The sequence below is a fragment of the Sinohyriopsis cumingii genome, chromosome 18 (genome assembly GCF_028554795.1).
Source record: "Sinohyriopsis cumingii isolate HCF-2022 chromosome 18, ASM2855479v2, whole genome shotgun sequence".
NCBI classification, from domain to species: domain Eukaryota; kingdom Metazoa; phylum Mollusca; class Bivalvia; order Unionida; family Unionidae; genus Sinohyriopsis; species Sinohyriopsis cumingii.
This window is the reverse complement of record NC_142978.1, coordinates 39,770,645-39,792,254: the sequence shown is the minus strand read 5'-3', so window position 1 is coordinate 39,792,254 and position 21,610 is coordinate 39,770,645. Positions and strand designations below refer to the sequence as shown.

Below are 21,610 nucleotides of genomic sequence, written 5' to 3'. Positions count from 1 at the left end.
ATACTCTAAAGATATCACAGAATGCTAATTTTGATTAAATCTGCAATTATTGTTTTCAAAGAGCAAGAGTACTGAACAGGCATCATTCATTGTATGTATCTGATAACAATCCACAGATACTAGTTTGTGTCATCATGCACATGTCATCATGCTCATTACTTAGCCATTACAGATATAAGAGGCCCAAGTTGGCCTGAGACTGCTTGCCTGGTTAGTTAACCTTTGCCTAGAAATCTGAGTCAGCAGAATGCTTTCTGTGGAATTTCTTTCAATATTGTTGATTGTCTATATTATGAAAGCACTTGTTTCTAGGTTGTTCTACTTTTAGTATCTTCATCCATATCTGAAAGCACACCATTGTCATTTGTCCAATACTGAAAGACTTTGACACCAGGATACTTTCAATCAGAGTTAGTCTGATTCTGTCTAGCTGCTTTCAAGATAAAGTTGTTTAAATGTTTTTCTTTTTGTACTACTTGGGAACCATATGTCATGGATGATCAGCACTTATTTCTACAAAAGCTGATGGCCATTAATTGCAAGACGCTTTGTTTCAAATTTAGTCCAATTCTGCTTGAGAAGTTATCTTAAGATTTTACTATTTTAGTATCTAGGCCATATCTACTGCCAGATTCACATCATTTGTATAACGTTGTTGATAGATTTTTCTACTTTAGTAATGGCAGCTACTGGTGATGTATACATGTTACGTATATCTGATTTAATATATATATTTTTCTTTTTCTTATATGCTTTTGTAATGTAAATTTATTCACTGGAGATGATATTTTTTTCAGAAAATTGGTTGACCTGAATCATTCTTTTCATAAACACCAGGTGTTGATCTAATTTCTGACCTTGATTCAATATTAGTAAACAAAGTTCTATTTTATTTTAAAATGATTGGTTGTTTCCAAGGTCATGATGGGCCTACATAGTTTAAGATGTAAACAACTCTTTTTTATTTTTTTATTTTAGAGAAAATTATTGGTGTAATCAAGGCCATATTCTGTGTACCTGATATAAACATGATCACGTGACTACCCCCCCCCCTTGATATTGCAATTCGGGTTTTTCCATTCTGCCAGGTCATATTGGCACCTGAAGCATATTCTGCCAGGTCGAATGGGAACATGCAATGTATCCCGATACACAAGCCAGAAAGATTGCAAAAAAGATAACAGAAAGATTGGCATATGCAAATCAAAGAATATGAAAGAAATTGAAGACATTGATTTAAAATGGATTGATTAAATGGTGGATAAAAGATCAAGCAATTATGGCTTACCAATGGTCAACTCCTAAAATAATACAATGAATCAATATCTAAATATTTAATAGGTGAAAGCTTATCTAAAATAAACCAGGAATGATTAAATCATGTTTCCAATCAAAGTGTGTTATGTTTCTTCAAGCAGATTCTTTTTCTAATTTTAATTATCTGTATAAAGCATCTTTATCTCATTTTAAGACATCAATATTTATTTGTTAAGCTGGTTTATTCATAGGCAGAGTTGGTGTACATAATATCTTTATCAACTGTCACACTTTTGTATTAAGTCAAATTAAATCCAGGATTTATAAACCCATCTTCTTCAGCTGTGTTTGTAAGATGTCATAGTGGTTGGAAGTAGGGTGGGTGAGGGTGGGGAATAGGTGGCACTTTAAATCTCTTTCTGATAAATGTTGCAAACATTCAATTCTAACTCACATATTATGCAAATCTCACAGTAGACATGGTGAAATTGAAAGTTAGAGTTTTAGACCCACTGTGATAATGCACTTCTTACATTTAGTGTATAGCATGCCAGACTCGTGATGGAAAGGGTGCAGGTTTGAATCTTACTATAGGACCAGCCTGGATCAGCTACTGTGGTTTGTTCTTGGGCAAGGCACTTTACTCCAATTGCCTTGGCACTCAATAACCTACTTAAAATGCTGTGCGGTAAAGCACCAAACCAAACCAAATCATTTACATTGGTACCATTAGTGGTTCTCAACTCACTTGGAGAGTTACCCAGCCTTTATTTTGGCAAGTACATTTAAAAACTTGATTGCATAACTAAACATTTATCAATCAGTAAATGGATTAATTGTCAAGAATTAAATCAATGACATCTGGACATGAAGAAAAGCTTGACAGGTCCACTGACTCAAACAAAAGCAAGGGAAACAACTCATATACCTATTTGGAAGACCATAACAAGATTTGGAACCAGAAAATTACACAGTACAGAAAAATCCAAAAATGTAATTTTCATTGGTAAATAAATTATAGCATGTGAAAAAATGGTCATGAAGTGACTGAATTGGGTCATGGCACCATACCAGGTTTACAAAACTTTGGTCAAGAGGTGTTTATGCTTTATTAAAATTTAACACAATTTATGTTGGATTTGACTGCTGTCAGTTTTTACATTTCATGAGTTGCACTTCTGTTACTATCTATATAATGTGGAGGCAATGGTATGAATTTAATTTTTTCTTAAAGAAAATGACAAGAAAATAGGATTCTTTTTGCTGAACACAAGAAAACTTGTAATCAATTATTTTTAATTAAACCTTGATTATAGTATTCGTTTTATAGTAAAAAATGGTGACTAGTGCCAAGAAATTTGAATCAACATCATGAAATTGTAAAGTTTTAATAAGAAGTCTTACAAGTTGTTAAATTGTCTGAATTTTGATCAATTAAAATGTCAGTAATGCCAAATGGTGGCAACAGTTTATGAAGTAAATACCAGTTAAGTATATTTGTCAAGTGAAATTCATGTTTTAGTTTTATCTTTTGGGGTTTAGTACAATTATAAACGCACTCTTGTATTCAGCCATGAAAAAGTGTCAATTGACCATCACAGCAATGTCCATGAGCATTTCTGCAAGAACCTAATTAAGTACCAACTGTGTTTAGATCTCCAACTTGCGAAGTGTTGGTTGCAATGAATTAAAAGTTGATCTGCATTGCATCATCATGTTAATTGCTCTTTGTATCAAATCAAGTAAATGGGCTAGAATAAAACAAGTTAAAAGGTATGAAAATCCTACCTGCATAAGAGTTAGTAGTCACAGCTGTTTAAGTTAACATGTTTTAATTGACTACCATATTTACCGCATATGTTGGGACACCATATTTGTTGGGACACCATAAATTAATTTTGAAAGTAATTTTTTTGTGCACTGTATGTTCTGGGACACATCGTTTTTTTCGAGTCGTAAGTTGTGGGACACCTTTTAAATCATTCGAAAATTACATGTCAGAAATTGCAATCCAACTGAAATTTTATTTTTTAAATATAAAACTGTACTTGAGATAAAACTCTTTAATCCACTGCAGCAGCATCTCATGAACACAACCCTTCTCCTGCACACGTACGGTCTATTATTTTGGTACATGAATACTTTTTTTAACTTTCTCATACCATGAAAAATTGTTGGAGGTAACACACCATCTGAAGTGGAAACTGCAAGAACAAAAGGAAGATTTTTTCAAATCTGCACTAGTCTTGCTAATTCTCACACTTTTGATGCCCATCTTGTCGTCAGTCCGTCCAGGAATGCGATCAAAGTACACTAGAGTTTCATCCATGTTAATGATCATATTGTTGGCGAAATGATCTGTTTCTCTTCTGGCCATCACGAATCATCATGTGATTTTATTTTCTCCAAATCTTCTGGATGATGCTGGGTCATCGACGTTCGCGCACGAAGCACTATACTGTGCAACTTTAAAAACTGTTCCATTGTTTTACTTTATTGTCAAACTTTTTGTGAATACTGTTGAAAAGGAACCAAAGTTAGCTTCCATATCTTGGCCGTCTTTGTATATTCAAAGCTAAAAAAATAAATTGGCACACTTAAAAGAATCCAGTAGTCGGCATCTGAGGTCAGCTTGCTTTGCAATAAAATAACTATTGTATTGATATCCTTTAAAAAAATCGGCTTCCGAGTCCGAAGTCGGCTTCCAACGTCTGCTTGCTTTGTAATAAAAATAACCTTTGTCTTTGATGTCCTGTCGGCAAGTTCAAAGAAGTTTACTGCTGGCTGCCTGTTGTGTTTATTTACCACCAGGGCTTATATGTGCTTGGCATCTTTAGTAATAATTAATACAAAGGTGCACGGATGTCTGCGGATAAATACTGAGGATACTTATGTAACCCACACTGGCGAAAAGATTGTCATTTGCACTCAAGTGAATGTGTTTTAAAATAATGATTTTTATTTACAAGATACTGGCATACAGTATAGTTCTCTTCTGGCCTTAACGAATTCATCATATGATTTTATTTTCTCCAAATATTCTGGGTGACACTGGGTCATCGACATCTGTGCTCAAAGCACTATATTGTGTCACTTTGAAATTTGTTCCATTGTTTCAATTTATTTTCAAAATTCCCGTGAATACAGTTGAAAAGGAACCCAAGTATGCTTCCATATCTTGGCAATCTTTGTATATTCAAAAAAAAAAAAACAAATCGGCTCACTTCACAGAATCCATAGTCAACTTCCGATGTCGGCTTGCTTTGCAATAAAATAACCTTTGTATTGATATCCTTTACAAAATAAAGTAACCGGGGTCGGCTTCTGAGATCGCTTGCTTTGTAATAAAAATAACCTTTTGTCTTTGATGTCCTGTCAGTAGGTTCAAAGAAGGAGTTAACTGCTTGCTGCCAGTCGTGTTTATTCACCACCAGGGCTTATGTGTGCTTGTTATAGTAAAGATAATTATGTAACCCTAGCTGGTGAAAAGACTGTCACTTGTACTCAAGTGAATGTGTTTTCAAATGATGATTTTTTTTGTGCGAGATATTGTCATAAAGTAGACCTGGATATAATTCAATCTTGATTATTTTGCACCCAACACCGTGTTATGCGTGAATGGCGTCTTCAAGATATCAGTTGACTATTTCCCTCTTGTATGCGATTTTGTTGGCTCCAGTTTTCAGTCGGATAACATGTTCAAACCTTTAAGCACAACCACACACAAATGGAAGCCTATGCTACTTATACGGATTTCGTGGAAATGTTTTATTCTTTAATGCTCATGTTGAAAAAAAGGAATAAATGATAACAACACAAGGTTAGTTTCTTTCTTTTTATAATCAATTAAGCGTTTTATTTATCTATTTTATTGCGATGTGCAGTTGGGGGGGGAGCACAAATGCAATATCAATTTATTTCGTTCTTAAGTCTTGGGACATGTGACCAAAGTGAAAAAAATATTTCACCATAAGTTCTGGGACAGGAAAAAAATAATTATTTTATCGTGTCCCAACATATGCGGTAAATACGGTAATCAAACATTGAGAACACTAAGTACATGTAACATAATTAAAGTATCTAAAAATAAACAGTAGTTTATCAAAGTAAATGGTGTACTGGGTACACGAAAAGATTAATTTCACAGATAGAATGGAGAAGAAAGTTCCAAGGATTATAGTGAACATAAAATTTGCAAATAGGCACATTGCGGTTTGCTCAAGGATGATCAGAACTTTCTCCATTTCTTGCAATGAAATCGCAGCATCTGTATTTTACTAATATAGTAACAAACAAACAAAACTGAATTTCAATGTGGTTGTTGTCACCCTTTTTTGAAATAAAGAATCTTTTCATTCTGATTCTACAGTAAAATTAGAATGTATTCACATGAAAATTCCCATGAAGAAACAATGACATAATACATAATGTTTTCACTGGCACATGTGTGCTGTGTGTTGAAACCTGCTGAGTAATATTTTAAACGCTCTTCCAGAGGTCATACAGTAACTCATGCCCTTGTTCAAACTGTGGTCTATGTTTTTTTATTGACTCCACTGTGTGCAAATAATAGAGGAAGGGGTGTAGAAAGCAACGTTGAGGATTTAGGATTTACCTTAACAAGGAATGGTAATTCCTTCCAAAATGCTAAATTAGGAAACATCTCAATTCCCTGGGCACCTCTGGCGAAGCGAAGGAACAGCATTCCACCCACAATGTATACTAGCAGCAACACAAAAAATCTAGAGAAAAAAAAGAAAATTATGTTGTTGGACTAGTTCAATACGACTAGAATCTACAACTTAAACAGAGTTGCTCGAGCATGAAATTTAAGTCTATAAAATCCACCTTCATGCATGTGAATGTCAAGTCCTTTGACCCAATTCGCTTAGATTTTATAGTACAAACAATTGGTTTTGGTGAAATGAGAAACAAATCCGAAATAAGAGTTCCTCAAAAAGACTGCTCTAATGGTTAAAAAGAATTAATAGAAATTCAAGAGAAGTCGTTTTTCTTCCATCTTTTTATCCTTTGAAATTGCTGATTATTGAAATCCTCTCATATATTCTTGAGAAACTCCAAAATATCCAATTTGATGAACAATTTCTTCTATTATGTTTATAAGATATATTAAAAAATAATTCTTTGTTATGACCTTTGACTCTAAATCTTATCTGACTAATTTAAAAACTGTATCATACATGACAAAATAGTAATGTACTACTTGAAAAATAATAATTTGAGGAGCTTAAATAGCAAGATAAACTGATTTTTATATTAATAAAATTTGGGTTCATATATAAAGTCTTGCTTGTATGGCTTGCTTGACTTTAATGTTCAATCAACCCTGCTGATTTCAATATGGATGCATAGCTCTTCAAATTTCACAAACCACATCCACAAAAGGCATCACATATGGACAATGTCTATTATCAATTTCACAGAATTGAATGTGCAGAATATTCTTAAACTATCATAAAATAAAGTCACTACCTTTTAACTCTGACTTTTCCTGTCTTCTCTCAGAACCAAAAGTGGATATGTGGATGATGATAATAAATGAAAGTTTAAAACTTCCATTTAACATTTTGTATTGTACCTGTCTTCTTTGATGTTCTCTGACAAAAAAGCTTAGAAAGTCATGGAAAAAGTCAATCCCAAGATAAAATGAAACCAGTGTTAAGAAATAATGAAACCAGTGTCAAGATAGAATGAAACCAATGTTAAGATATAGTGAAACCAATGATACGATATAATGAAACCAATGATACGATATAATGAAACCAATGTTATGATATAATGAAACCAATATTAAGATATAATGAAACTAATGTTGAGATATAATGAAAACAATGATATGATATAATGAAATCATTGATACGATATAATGAAACCAATGATACAATATAATGAAACCAATGTTATGATATAATGAAACCAATGTTAAGATATAGTGAAACCAATGTTAAGATATAATGAAACCAATGATACGATATAATGAAACCAATGATACGATCTAATGAAACCAATGATACGATATAATGAAACCAATGTTAAGATATAATGAAACCAATGTTCTTTTAATAACTATTTAAATAATTTTGACTAAAGAGATGAAGGAGCTGTGTCCACTGATCCAATTATTGAGTATACTAAAATAGCTTATATCACAAGCATGTCAAGTGCTAGTATGCTGTAATAAAATGGTCATCAAAATTGTAATCTTTATGCCAGTATGATAAGGGATGGCAATACTGTATCTGATCCAGCTAAGTGTCATTGGCAAGATCTGGCAAGATCAAGAGAGTCTTAAAGTTCTCTTGAGAGAGAAAAGTTTACTGTAATCTTTGGCATTAGCAAATTTGATGTCTAGCTGAACCTTTTCTTTCAAGTTTTTGACACTATGAAAAAATTTTAACAATTTTTTTGTGAGGATTTTTTGAGAAAGTTTCACCCAATATAGCTGAGATTTCTGGTAACATTATGGCCATTTCAAGTTTTCTTTCTGTGTTTGATAGAACTATTTTCATTTTTTGCCAATGATTTTCGTAACAAGGGAAAATCCAAGCTAGAGATAGACTCTTGTTTAATTTGCATATTCTCAACTCTGGTGCATTGGTATTTAGAATGCTATGGTGTCAGTGATTGTGTGTAGTCAAGTTCATCATCCCACCTGCAATTTCAGCTCAACATATTCCCAACAAATGGCTTGATTATTTAATAATTTTTACATCTTTCTTGGAGAATTTCACCCAAACAGTCTGCCAGATGAATAATTTTGGCTTTTTATTTGGCACCAGCTCATGCAGGACTCCGAGTACCATGTCCACTATTTTCCATCACTGTTATACAACAAGCAGGATATAACACTGAGTTCAACCATTTTCTCTATTGACACATCTTCCTAAAATCTTCTGGGTTTTTTAAGAATAACAGACATGGAAGAAATTTAAAGAGACAAAACATTTAAATGAAACAAATGATGATCGAAGCATAAAAACAATGTTGTTACTATTTGTAGAAATACAGCAAAACTAGTTCACTAGTGATGTACCATGATACACGTATTAAATATACTCACTTATAAGTTGAGTCCAACTGCAAAATACACAGACCCAGATCTGGTGTTCCATAATGTGCTGACAGATCTGGGTCTGTGTAGTTTGGTAGGAGTAGGTGGTATAAGAAACAATACAGACCCTGATCTGCCAGTGCATTATGAAATTACAGATCAGAACTTATGTCGTTTGTAATTGGTCTCGACTTATAAGTGAGTATAGATAGTACTTGCTGGATTCATACCTCAATATACTCATTTAAAAGGTAAGACAACACTTCCCATATCTTTCTATGCTGTACAGATGAGCTAATGACAAGACAATGCACAACAGTATCTGATCGCTTAAATACAACTTCTGCATAATTTTGGAAAATGATAAAAACTGCAGAAATACTTTTGATTGAGGAAACAAATCTTGGGGTGAACGATGTGCTGCCACAGGCAGTACCTAAGGAGTAAAGTGCTTAGGGGAAGATGAGAGGAAGTTCTGGGTTGTCCTCCCCATAAAAAAATTCAGGGAAAAATGTCTGCTTTCTGGTGCATTTCTACAAAAGCTTTTATGTTTTACATATAATTGTCATCTAAAAATGATTTCATTAAACTAAAAGAGCAATTTTGCATCTCATGGATGATGGCAATTTTCTATTTTCTATTTTTAAAAATAGTATTTACAATATTTACTTACATGATTACCAAAACAGAGCCAATACTGATTCCATTGTGACCTGGCTCAGGATTAGGGGGTGCTGGGTAACAGCCATATTTGGTTCTTAGCTCAAATGTCTGAAATGTAAAAAGGACAAAGTTTGTGTAAAATTCTGCCTTTCAACTGACTTGGAAATGAAAACAAGTGTTCTGTGGAAAATGTATCTCACCTGTAAACAAAATTATTATGACAAAACTTTCTGATTATGTAGTCAAGATGGAAACTACAACCACAAGTACAAATTTAGATATATAATAATATTCTACCGAAGGTTCAGTTTCAGGAGCAATATGCTGACAACTTTGAAATAAATACTTAAATTTAAAATGTTCTGAGTAAGTTAAATGCATTAAACAATTTCTTTATGCATTTTTATTTAATCTGCACAAAATGCACAAATACAATGTTCATCTAGAGATCTGTGATAATATAATATTACCAAAAACCTTTCTTGTGAATTTGTCAATATACGATAACACATGAGTTTTCCTTCAATAGGCAGTAATTTTAAGGATGTGGTGAGAAAAACCAGACCTTCACTCTTGAAATCCTGGCAGGGATTATTAATGTTACTTCCAGCCCATCAAAAGTTATTTATTTCATCCAATTTGTCTACAGATATTGGACTAACCGATCCTCACACACTTGTATCTTTTTCTAAGTCAAATTTGCCTCCAAAATTAACTCAGTAGCAATCAATCTCAGTTTTAACCAAAATGTAACATTTAATTGGTTTAATTATGGTTGGATCATATCAGGAGAAAACACTGGTTACAACTTTTGGACATATTTCAACTGCCATTCAACATATGGAATGTTTTTCTGTGACTTTCTTTTCTTCTTTCACCCACGTAAATCAGTCACCATGCAACCTGCCAAACTGTAGATATGCAATAGGTAAATATAAGAAGGTAAATCGTGGCAAATAAAAGCCCCTACATAGGGTCTGGAGAGAAAACGCTATTAGCAGCAGGTGTAACCTAATTTATTGTTACATGTATAGTTATTATTATTATTATTATTATTAGTTTTGTGCTTGTTGAAGTTTCATTTTACCATGATGGGTAAATCCTTAACTTTTCTGTTTTCCATTTTTATCAAATCATCCAAATGATCCTTTAAAGCTAAATCCTCAAGCACATTGTGCACTGATTATAAAATGATCACAAAACTCTCCTTCTATCTCCGTCTTAATCTATCAATGAGCTAATGCAGCCATGTTGTCCAACATGAGGTTATCTAAAAGCAACAGATTTCTCAGAGCAGATGAACTATGTGATTTATTTAATAACTTGTTCTCTTTTTATTAAAAATGTCACACCTGAAAGTAGGTTCAGACTGGAAATTATGTACAAATGTAACAATTGTCCAAATGCCATTATATAATTGTTGATTAGTTTAGTGAACTAGGTTACTGAGGTCTTTAACTTTAATTTTAATTCCTCTGAACATACCTTTGGAAGGTCTAGATGTGATACTAACTTAATTTTCTAAATAAATAGCACTTTCTCTTATCTCAGAATGTGCAAAACTTTTTCTATAACACTGTGATTAAACATACAAAAAATAATTCTTATTTTGGATCAGATTAGGTCATTTTATAGTTTATTCCAAACATTTAAAAAGCAAAGACTGTACTTACTAGGAATTTTCCCCATTTTTTTCATTCTCTGCCATCTGAGGTTTGATTTACTGATATGAAACTTTTTAATAACACATATATTTCTAGTACTGTGTCCAAACATTTTATTTTTTCTGATTTGTAGCTCTATTGGTCATAGGCCAGATGAATTTCTGTAATGGCTTCTCATAGTATGCTCACTCATATCATGGATGGAGTCAAGCAAGGCTGCGTGTTGTCCCCAACCCTCTTTAATATAATGTTCTATGCCATGCTAACTGGTGCCTTCCATTACTATGACACTGGGATTGACATTTGATATAAGAATGATGGCAAGCTCTTCAATCTAAGAAGACTACAGGTGAGGACAAAGTTACGGGAAGTGACTATCTGTAATCTAATTGTTGATGTTCCCTGAATGCCAACGCCGAGTCTGACGTGTAACAGAGTATGGACCATTCTTCTTCAGCTCATGACACTTTCAGTCTCACAATCAGTATCAAGAAGACAGGTGATACACTAACTGCACCAGGAAAGCCATCACAGTAAATGGCCAAAACCTCCTGGCGGTGGACAAGTTTCCTTATCTTTGCAGTAAACTGTCAAGTGCAGCCCACATTGAGGATGAAACCAATACCAGAAATGCTGAAGCAAGTGTTCCTTTGGTAGACTATATGTTTGTGAGCACAGAGACATCAGTTCACAAACAAAACTTAAGGTCTACAATGCCCTTTTGTCTCCAAAGCCATTTTGTTGCTGACTCTGCTGTATGCTTGTGAAACCTGGACAGTGTACAGATGTCATACCATTTAACTAAACCATTTTCACAAGTCTTCCTGAGGAAACTGATGAGGATAAGAAGGCAGGACATGGTCCCAGAAACTGAGGTTCTCTCACTGCACACAATATCAAGACATGATTGTGCTGTTCAACAAGTGACATACAACATGGCATTACAAAAAGAGAAAAAAGGTCTGCATTGATATGCACTGACTTCTCTGTGCAGGCAAAGCCCAGACCACCCAAGTATGGTGGCATGTTTCCCAACTCAGTTCCAGTGCTAATCACTGGATTATCCAGATCCAGGAAAATCCAACTGATGTTTAATCTGATCTGAGATGGTTAACATGGGATCGGTTGTACATAACTGCATTATCAAAAAACAGTCAGCCATGTTATGATGCACTCTGGGATTTTACAAAAGCGCATTAGTCATCACCAAGAAACAAATCATCCACCACTATTTTCTTTTCCACAGTCGACAAAGCGGTTACCATTAATGACTTTGATCCAAGTGAGAATAATCTTGTCAAGTACAATGATGTGATGCTAGAACACCAAGTCAAAGATACATCTGATCATGCAACTGACACTGATTCGCCTGGGTTGGTAGATCAAAGCAAAAGAGATTTTCAGTATTATTCATACCCAGCTAGGAACCCTAATCAATTAAAGATGGAATTACAAGTGCAGGGCTGCCTAGATTTTCACTTTTATGTAAGGCTTTCTTGGAAATTGTAAAAAAAAATTATACAGAATAATAATCTTGATTTTCCCAATGAGATCAGAGTTGGATTCATTAACATTGGTATCATGGCAAAGTTGAACAGCGCAATAACCAATATTTACATCACAACATATTCTTAAGGCACCAAAACATGTCTGCAGCATGTCAAGATTCAAGATAATGACCACACCAATAGTAAAAGGATATTTTACTACTTAGAAGTGTCTGAAGTTTCTCTGCTAAGTAGTCCTCAGGACCCCTCTGAAGTAATTTTGCTTAACTTCCTAGACAATCAAGTTGCATGTGCATATCACAATCTGTGGTCGTACATGCACTGGTATCAAAACATTGACCTGGGTCAGCAGATTTCTCAGCATGACTTTATTCCATGCATTGTACCTCATTGAATACTTTTCATTGAATAACACTCAAATGTTGGATGGCTCAGGTGGCCAAATAAGGGTGTGAGGTCTCAGTGACCAGTCAATGTGCTGATGTGGATGTGAGGTCTCAGTGATAAGACAATGTGCCGATGTGGATGTGAGGTCTCAGTGATAAGACAATGTGCCGATGTGGATGTGAGGTCTCAGTGATAAGACAATGTGCCGATGTGGATGTGAGGTCTCAGTGACAAGTCAATGTGCCGATGTGGATGTGAGGTCTCAGTGACAAGTCAATGTGCCGATGTGGATGTGAGGTCTCAGTGACAAGTCAATGTGCCAATGTGGATGTGAGGTCTCAGTGATAAGACAATGTGCCAATGTGGATGTGAGGTCTCAGTGATAAGACAATGTGCCGATGTGGATGTGAGGTCTCAGTGATAAAACAATGTGCCGATGTGGATGTGAGGTCACAGTGATAAGACAATGTGCAGATGTGTATGTGAGGTCTCAGTAACCAGACAATTTCCTCATGTGAATGTGAGGTCTCAGTGATCAGACAATGTGCCGATATGGATCTGACCAGGTTTGCCACCAAAGTGGATCTGCTGTCGTCAACCCATACAAGCCTGAGATTTTCCAAGATCAATCTAGAAAACTTAAAATGTCTAAAATAGGTATTAAGATGTTGTTTTGAAGTTGTGAGTCATGAAGAACCTGGTCAAAATCAATGAAATCGGGGGGGGGGGGGGAGGAGTCAGAGTCAGAGACACTGTCATGAAGAACCTGGCCAAAATCAATGAAATTGGGAGGGGGGGATGTCAGAGACTCTGCCAAGTTGTGAGACACTGTCATGAAGAACCTGGCCAAAATCAATGAAATGGGGGGGGGGGGGAATCAGAGACTCTGCCATGTTGATTGTGTTTATCAAAGTTTATGCTGATACAAATATGGTATCAAAAGTTCAAAAATCTGGTGATCGAATGAGTGGAGACCTTATTATCAGTGGAAATTGAATTCTGAAAACTGATGCAAGACAATGATGATGCTGCACTGAAGCATTATGAGTATATAAAAATCAGTAATAACAAGGTCATAACTGTCAAAACTCAATTCGTACATAAATATAAAAAGCTTGCTGGTGCATTAAGCACTGAAATATTTGCGTCAATGTAAATATTGATGGTTTTCATCCCAGTGGTGGCTTTAACCTTGTTGCTGACAGATTGTTTCTTTATTGTGTACACATCTACTATTACATGCGGGTCTCTTAGTATTCAGTGAGTAGAACAGATACAATCATCGGAAAATCCTAATGCTGAAGCTAAAATATTAGAATATAAAAATTCTCTATTTAGTGTAGGTTCCAGTGACATAAAAATTCTCTATTTAGTGTAGGTTCCAGTGACAGCTTGTTTAAAGTTAATTTGGTTGCAGGCTCATTCAAGATTAAAAAGTTTTAAACAACAGAGATACATGGTATAAATAAGAATGAAGTGATATCTTTTGGTTTTTGTGCTTAGGTTTGTTATTATGTATAAGTGATGGATTCCAAACATGGTGATGAAGTTGCAGAATTTGCCAATGGGGTGTTGGACCAGCTGACAATGTATGCTAACACTGATAGCAATTTGTTCAACATTTTGATAAATATCTGCTTCAAACTATGGTGTTAATTGGCCAACATATACACTGGAATATAATCTTGCCAAGGGCCAAACAGAAATTGATAGCTGTGATCACCATGATGTATCAACTCGAAGCCAGCTTGAAGTCATTGCATTAGCATGTAAAAATCAAATGCCAGGCATGAAAATATTCAGTGACTGTTTCTACAATGATGAGGTGGAGTTCATCAAAGAATCCACTCCAGTTGCATATCCCATTATGTTACACCAACACTAACTCAACCAAGATGAGAAAAATCGTGACTGTTATTCAATAATGATGCACTTGTCCAAGTAATAGTTTCTGGATGATGTTGTTGTTGTTGTTGTTCTAGGGTTTAACGCCATTCTTCAGCACAAGATAAGCTATACATGGCGGCCAGTATAACTGGTGGAGGAAGAACCCTTGAAAACCCAGGGAAGAACCACCGACCCACGAGAAGCTACTGGCAGGCTTTCCCACGTACCCACGCTAGCCAAGCCTTGGACTCGAACCCACGCAGACTGAGGTGAGATGGCAGTGATCCAGAACGGAGAACGCTTTAGACCACTCGGCCACTTGGGGCCCCCGTTTCTGGATGAAGACAAGAACAAATGTTTCAGATATTATTATTCAATCAGTATGACTTTATATCAACGTAAAAATGCCAGGCCCCAAGAATGCACAATTGCCAGAAATTTAAATATTCTCCCAGAGGATATTTTCTATGATTACATGATACTGTAGTTGTACCATTGAGAAAGAACAATTGGTTATTAGTGTGCGTGCCTGCTGCCCTTGATGTAGGCCAGCCTGCCAAGCAATTATACTTCACAACTGATGTTGATTAAAAGAAAAAAATAATCAATGACGAAAAACAACTACAAGATAAAATCATGAAAGCACTGCAATACTTGTGAAATAAAAGTGCATATATAACATTGTAGATGCTATTTGTGAGCTTGCCACCACAACCACTGTTGGTATTTAAGTTCAATGAATTGCATCTACAGTGACTATCATAGGTACACCAAATGGATTTGTTGTCGGAGGTGTATCAACAGTAACCAGTGTCGGAGGCAGTGCTGGTAAAATAATTTCAATATGATTATATTCACAAATACATATTTCGAACTTCTCATGGCAGCACAAAGTTGTCTCAGTACGATTAATAAACTCTACTCTATGGCTATTGAGGACAAAATGATTAGCACCATCGAGTTCAAAATTGTATTCATGGAAATGGAAAACCACCAATGTCTCCATAAACATATATGGAATCATGGTGCTAGTGACCCAAAATAAGTAACTGATTTACAGGCTGTGAAAATTGAGTAACTTATTGCAAGGGTAATTAATTATATGCTAGCAGATATTGCTGCACAAAATCTTTCACATGAGCAAAGAGTATGTAGTGTGTTTATAAAGAGTTTCCACAATGACATCACAAAGAAGAAACTGTCTGCACTTGTGGTGGCAGCATTTAAATAGTGTTATTGTTTACATAACCAAAGTGTGTAGAAATTGTATTTTGACAAAACTAACAACTGTATTTCCAAAAAATTACTAATGCTACATAGTTTTATGTTATTAAACATTTTGCTATGCAAAATCTGTTACACTAGCATTAGAACTATTTTTAGATGACCCAATATTGCATACACTTCACAATCGAGATAAAAGTAGTAAAATTATTGGGTAAAGGTGACGCTGACCTATCTCAACTACCAAAATGTAAAAATGTATATTATGACACAACTCAACTATATCTAGTTTTGAAAATAATAAACTCAAAATTAACTCACATAGTGCAATTGTGGACCCTCTCCTGGAGCTGGTTTGAATACTCCCTCTTGTGACTGATCACAGATAATCTTGACAGTAGACATTCTATTTGATATGTTGAAAGAAAGAAACAAAAAAATAAATTCCTTTTCTTTTCTTAAATATTGATTTATGTCTTAAACCTAAAGCCTTTCACATCGGTCAGACAAAAAATGAACTAAGAAAGAGAATGAGAATACATATAGCGCAAACAAGAACAGATCTCAGATTATTCAAAGTTAATAAACATCAACATAACTGTCAGGAAAAAAATCAAAATCCTTCCCTTATATAAATTATTTACTGATAATGAATATTTAAGAGAAGAAAAGGAACTTTATTTCATATGCTATCTACAACCAAACCATAATAGCTCTAATTTTTCAAGATTCATGAAATATTAAGACCGGATGCTTTGTACATAGTATCAATACACTTACATTTTCATAACATCACCATATGATACCTAATTAGTTTTGCTATTTTCATTTCCATGGGCTATTTTACATATTGCATTGATACATTTACAGACTTTCATAACATACTTCACTATACTGAGCAAGTTTATGTCAAAAAGTTATTTTTTAGTCAAGGAATGTGCAGGGTGTTTAATTATTTCTTCACTTTTACAAATGTATTCTTGTATGCAAGTGTTGGGTATAGATGTAAGAAGTTGTTTATATTAGGCCCTATGAACAAGGACAAAACTGACCCTATGAACAATGATGTGTGTGTGTGATTAGGATTTTTAACGTAGCTTTAACAATTTTTCAGTCATATCGCTACGATGTCTGCAGTCTGGAAGTTTATATTGATGTCACGCACTGGGGCATCATGCCGCAGACATGTAGCATGATGTCCCACCCAGTCACATTATCCTGACACCAGGCGATCAGTCCTAACACTAACCTCTTAATGCTTAGTGCATAGCGAGGCAGCTGTTAGTACCATTTTTGTAAGTCTTTGGTATGACTCGGCCAGGGTTTGAACCCACGACCTCCCGCTTCCGAGGCAGACGCTCTAACCACTAGGCCACCAGAGTGATGAACAATGATGTAATTGACATTACAATGTTTATTTTGAAAAGTAGCACTACTATTTTTGTTGCAGTTATAACAAAAAGGTACAACAAAACTTTAAATATGATGTTTTGGAAGTTATGTGAAAAGCAGTCCAGGTGTTTCAAATTTTCGAAGTCAGCTGCATGTCACACTGATGCAGCACAGGAGTTTGATGTTTCATTCATAAAAAATTATGAAATGCGAAGAAAAAATAAAATGCCTATTCTATACTGTTGTTGTTGTTGTAGGGTTTAACGCCATTTTCAGCACATGATAGGCTATACATGGTGGACAGTATTAGTGGTGGAGGAATAACCCGGAAAAACCGCCGAAAGAACTACTGACCCACAAGAAGCTACTGGCAAGCTTTCTCACATACCCACATTGGCTGAATCCGAGACTCGAACCCACGCAGACAGAGGTGAGATGGCAGCGATCCGTAACGGAGAGTGCTTAAGACCACTCGTGACCCCATTCTATACTGTAACTTTATATATTAAATAACTGTTTCTATACTATATTATAGTACAATGTATTGAAACAGGTATTTCATTTTTTCTTCTTAATTTATTGTAATTAGAGGATCTTTTTGACAAAAGACAGAAAAAGCCAATAAAATATTAGCAAATGCATGCAATTGCGAAATAACTAAAGATACTCTGCTATTGTTCGGCCAAATAGCAAAATACAAATGGACCAAATAGCAAAATACAACTGGGCCAAATTCCATATTTAGCTGTGTATAATGTGCAAGTTTTCATTAAATTCTCTTATTTTCAGTCAGGGGAGCACATTTTATACAAGAACAAAAAGAATTTTTTTTCTTCAGTTCAGTCTGATGGAAGAATGAAGGCACAATAGCTGCCTACATAACTCCTTGTGAAATATTAAATCCACTGCATGTTGGAATGTAACTTTATTGTTTGAGTACAAGTCTTACTAAATAATAATAATAAAAATAATGACTTTTTTTTAAAGAGAGTAACACAATTTGCTAAGAACTAATCTAACTTGAGGCCCTTATACAAAGAAATTTATTTATTTTAGCTGTATCTCTATAGCCACTGGATATATTGGGTTTGGAAGAAGAAAATAGAGTGGGCATTTCTAATCTCAACTGGAATACTATTCCAGAGCAAAGTTCCATATTATAGGAAACTTTTTTAAAAATAGTTCCTTATTTGGTTTGGGAATTAAGAAATAAATACCGGTACTGTTAATGCAAACAAACCGTGATAGTCTTGTTCTCTGATTGCTTATGTTAAAAAACTTGTTTCATTTCACATCACTATGTAGCATTTTGTTCTGTGCTGCAACCAGAAATACATTTACATAATGACTGGTAATTTGTTGTTCTAAGCTGTGCTAAGTACTGTATTGGTGTGGAACAGATATGATGATTACTGTACCGGTACCATAAATGCTGAGTGTTCTGTTACTGCAGACCAAACACATTTTTACTTCATCTGTTTTGGACTGAATGTAGTGTTAATGATTTCATCAGAGGCACATTTAGGAGACACAATTTTTGTGACTACAGTTAGCAGGTATGTTGACATTGATGCATTGTGAAACAAAATCATTCATATATATAATGTTGGAAAACGTTTTTTTCTTCTTGGGAAAACAAATTTAGTTATTTTTATTTCTCATCTTATATCATGATAGAATTTGATATTTATCTGTAACTGTACAGTGATTAAGGCTTCATTGACTCCGTTTGGTTTTTCCACAGTAATGAGTGCCGGCTAAGCTTTGATATGATACTATGTTTCAATGTATCTAAGTAAATTTGCAATGTATTTACTTTTCTTCTGAAAATACTCTCAGCTCTTTGTTACACTAGAGTGATCATTATTCAAGTGGCAGTGTGGTGTTTTTGGAAAGTGGACAATGTTTTCTTGACTCAGCATGAGCATTCAATGTAATCAGTGGCGATATAAGCTCTGATATAATAAACATACTGGTAGCCACTTTGCTTTGTCCAGGTACTGGTAAATTTGCAATTTATTTTCTTTTCTTCACAAAATAAACTTGGTTCTTTGTTCTTTTTCTCATTTTATACCATAGTATTTGATACTTCTTTGTGATAGTACAGTAAGCAATGTTTAATTAACTGGATGTAGTGTTTCCAATGCAAAAATTAGCACCTGCTAAATCTCTGATGTATTAAAAATCATTACAATGCACTGTCTTGGTAAACTCTAGCTAAGACACTGAGATATATTTTAGAGATGTCATGATAATCTGAATAAGTATAAATACTGGGCCTGCACTTTCACATACTAGGACATACAGCAACTTTTAAATAGTGATGACAATGAAGATGAATTTGAGTAATCTGATGCAATAGACTCAACCCCATCAGCACCGTTAACCTTAAAACGTCCCTTTTAAGGGCCATCCATATAATCAGTACTTTCAATTTTGCCACTTTTCCATTCACTATCTAAAATAGCCAACTGTTGATGCACTATGAAAACAGAGTGAAATATTCCAGATTTGAAATGTATCATATCACATGCATGGTATATGGCAGAACTGTTTTTACCTCCTCATTCTTGGTCGAAAATCAGAGTGCACATTATACATCAGTGCACATAATACACACTCAAATCCAGTTGGTCAAAGGGACATTATCAGCTTTGAATACTTGGTCAAGATGAAAGCAAACTGATTTACAAAGTTAAGACAGAATAGACCATACAGTAGGCATATCATATACAGATAACCCCATGATATTTAATCTCAATCATATCAAGGTCAATTCTAAAACTGAAAATTTAGTGGTGGCTGTGGTGGTAGTGGGAATCCCTCCTCCACTCCATTAAAATGTTGAGAGATTTTCTAAATATAGGAGAAAAAAAGATGAAATGTTTAATGCCAGTAATATAATGACAAAATAAAGGTAGTGCTTGAAAATATAATGTGTGGTTTGTGTGCCTAAGGCTGATTGTTTTGGCACAATGTGTTAGAACATAGGGCAAATCTTGCAATAATGCAATCAAGAACAGACCCTGTCATAGTGGTATAGTTTGATACAGTAGAAACTCATCACAAAGTGCAAGGATGGTTTTGATACATGGAGTTTGGATAACTAAACCTGTATTTGTATCCTCTGAGGTCACCTTCTTGTGGGCAATGAACACTCAAAGATTCCTCTTTACTACAAACCATGAATCTGAAAACCTAAGAAACTATTATTCATTTTGAAGACAACTGGGCAGTCTTCCCAAGCATTGTATTAAGCACAATTTTTTTGTTGTTGTAAAACCATGAAATTCACATGCATGAAAATAAATAATTTCACAGTGAATTTTTAAATGCTGTTTTGGGAGACATGTTGTTGGTTCAGATCAATAAAATATCTGCAGAGCTGATATACTTGTAATCATTTAAATTAACGTCAATATAATTTCACTTACAGTTCTATTTTCCATCCTAAAAATATCTTTACAGAGATTTGCCAATTAATCAAAGCATTTATTCTTATCATTTTGTTTGTTTCATCAATTAGATGAAACTTACCTTACAAAAATAACTTATACTGACATATAAGTGATATCTGCTTGACTTACAACAGACTTACAGGGGGACTTACAGGATGCTCATAGGGGACTTATGAGTTAGTTCAACTTTGCATAAGTAATGAAGTAAGTGAAACGTTAGTCTGTACAAGTACAGTATAAGTGAAAACAAGACCGATCCCTGCTTCACCTTCACTGCACTTATAAATGGCATCAAAGTAATTTATAGGTGGTACAAGACTTATCAGTGGAGAATAAGTGAACTGTAAAGTTCACAGACATTGTCATTTTCAGACTAACGGTTTACTACAAAATACAGTCTAAATGCCAAAGGTTATTGCAAAATACAACCTCAAGTCCTGTGTTTATTGCAAAATAAAATCCAAGTTCAACAAAGGTACTACTATGATTCCAGGGGCCCCGAGTGGCCGAGTGGTCTAAAGCGCTCTCCGTTACGGATCACTGCCATCTCACCTCTGTCTGCGTGGGTTCGAGTCTCAGATTCGGACAATGTGGGTATGTGAGAAAGCCTGCCAGTAGCTTCTCATGGGTCGGTGGTTCTTTCCGGGGGTTTTCCCGGGTTCTTCCTCCACCATTAATACTGGCCGCCATGTATAGCCTATCTTGTGCTGAAAAATGGCGTTAAGCCCTACAACAACAACTATGATTCCAACATCCCCCAACACAAATTCATATCTTCCCACCAGATTTATCACTTTCTATTATTTGTATTGACAACTAAAATATTTCATCATGTTTTATTTAAAATATTTTAAGATTTAAAAATAAATTGAAATAAAACTTCCAACTCTGATGGACCTTACATATCAAAGCTATAATGAAGCAATGTGTATATGTGTGCATACATTGCAAAATAGGGACATAAGTGAGCATACACAACTACACAATGCAAAACAAACCTTGATACAAGGATTTTTTCACAATTCAACAATAAATTAATTTATATTATTTCATTTAAAACAAATATTATTTGATAGCAAACATTCAAATGCGTATATT

General features: G+C 34.7%; 1 protein-coding gene across 2 annotated transcripts in view; it reads right to left on the bottom strand.

Moving 5' to 3' along the window:
• LOC149776453 (cation-dependent mannose-6-phosphate receptor-like) overlaps positions 1-21,610 on the bottom strand; it is a 33,384-nt gene that overhangs the window by 10,378 nt on the left and 1,396 nt on the right. For both annotated transcript variants that reach the window (XR_016416045.1, XM_089940870.1), the window contains exons 2-4: positions 15,984-16,068; positions 9,003-9,100; positions 5,873-5,999 (exon numbers count right to left, since the gene is read on the bottom strand). Coding sequence is in view for 1 of the 2 variants with exons in the window: in XM_089940870.1 (XP_089796996.1) it covers positions 5,873-5,999; positions 9,003-9,100; positions 15,984-16,068 (310 nt within the window). In the remaining variant the exon portion in view is untranslated. The remainder of the gene's footprint in view (positions 1-5,872; positions 6,000-9,002; positions 9,101-15,983; positions 16,069-21,610) is intronic.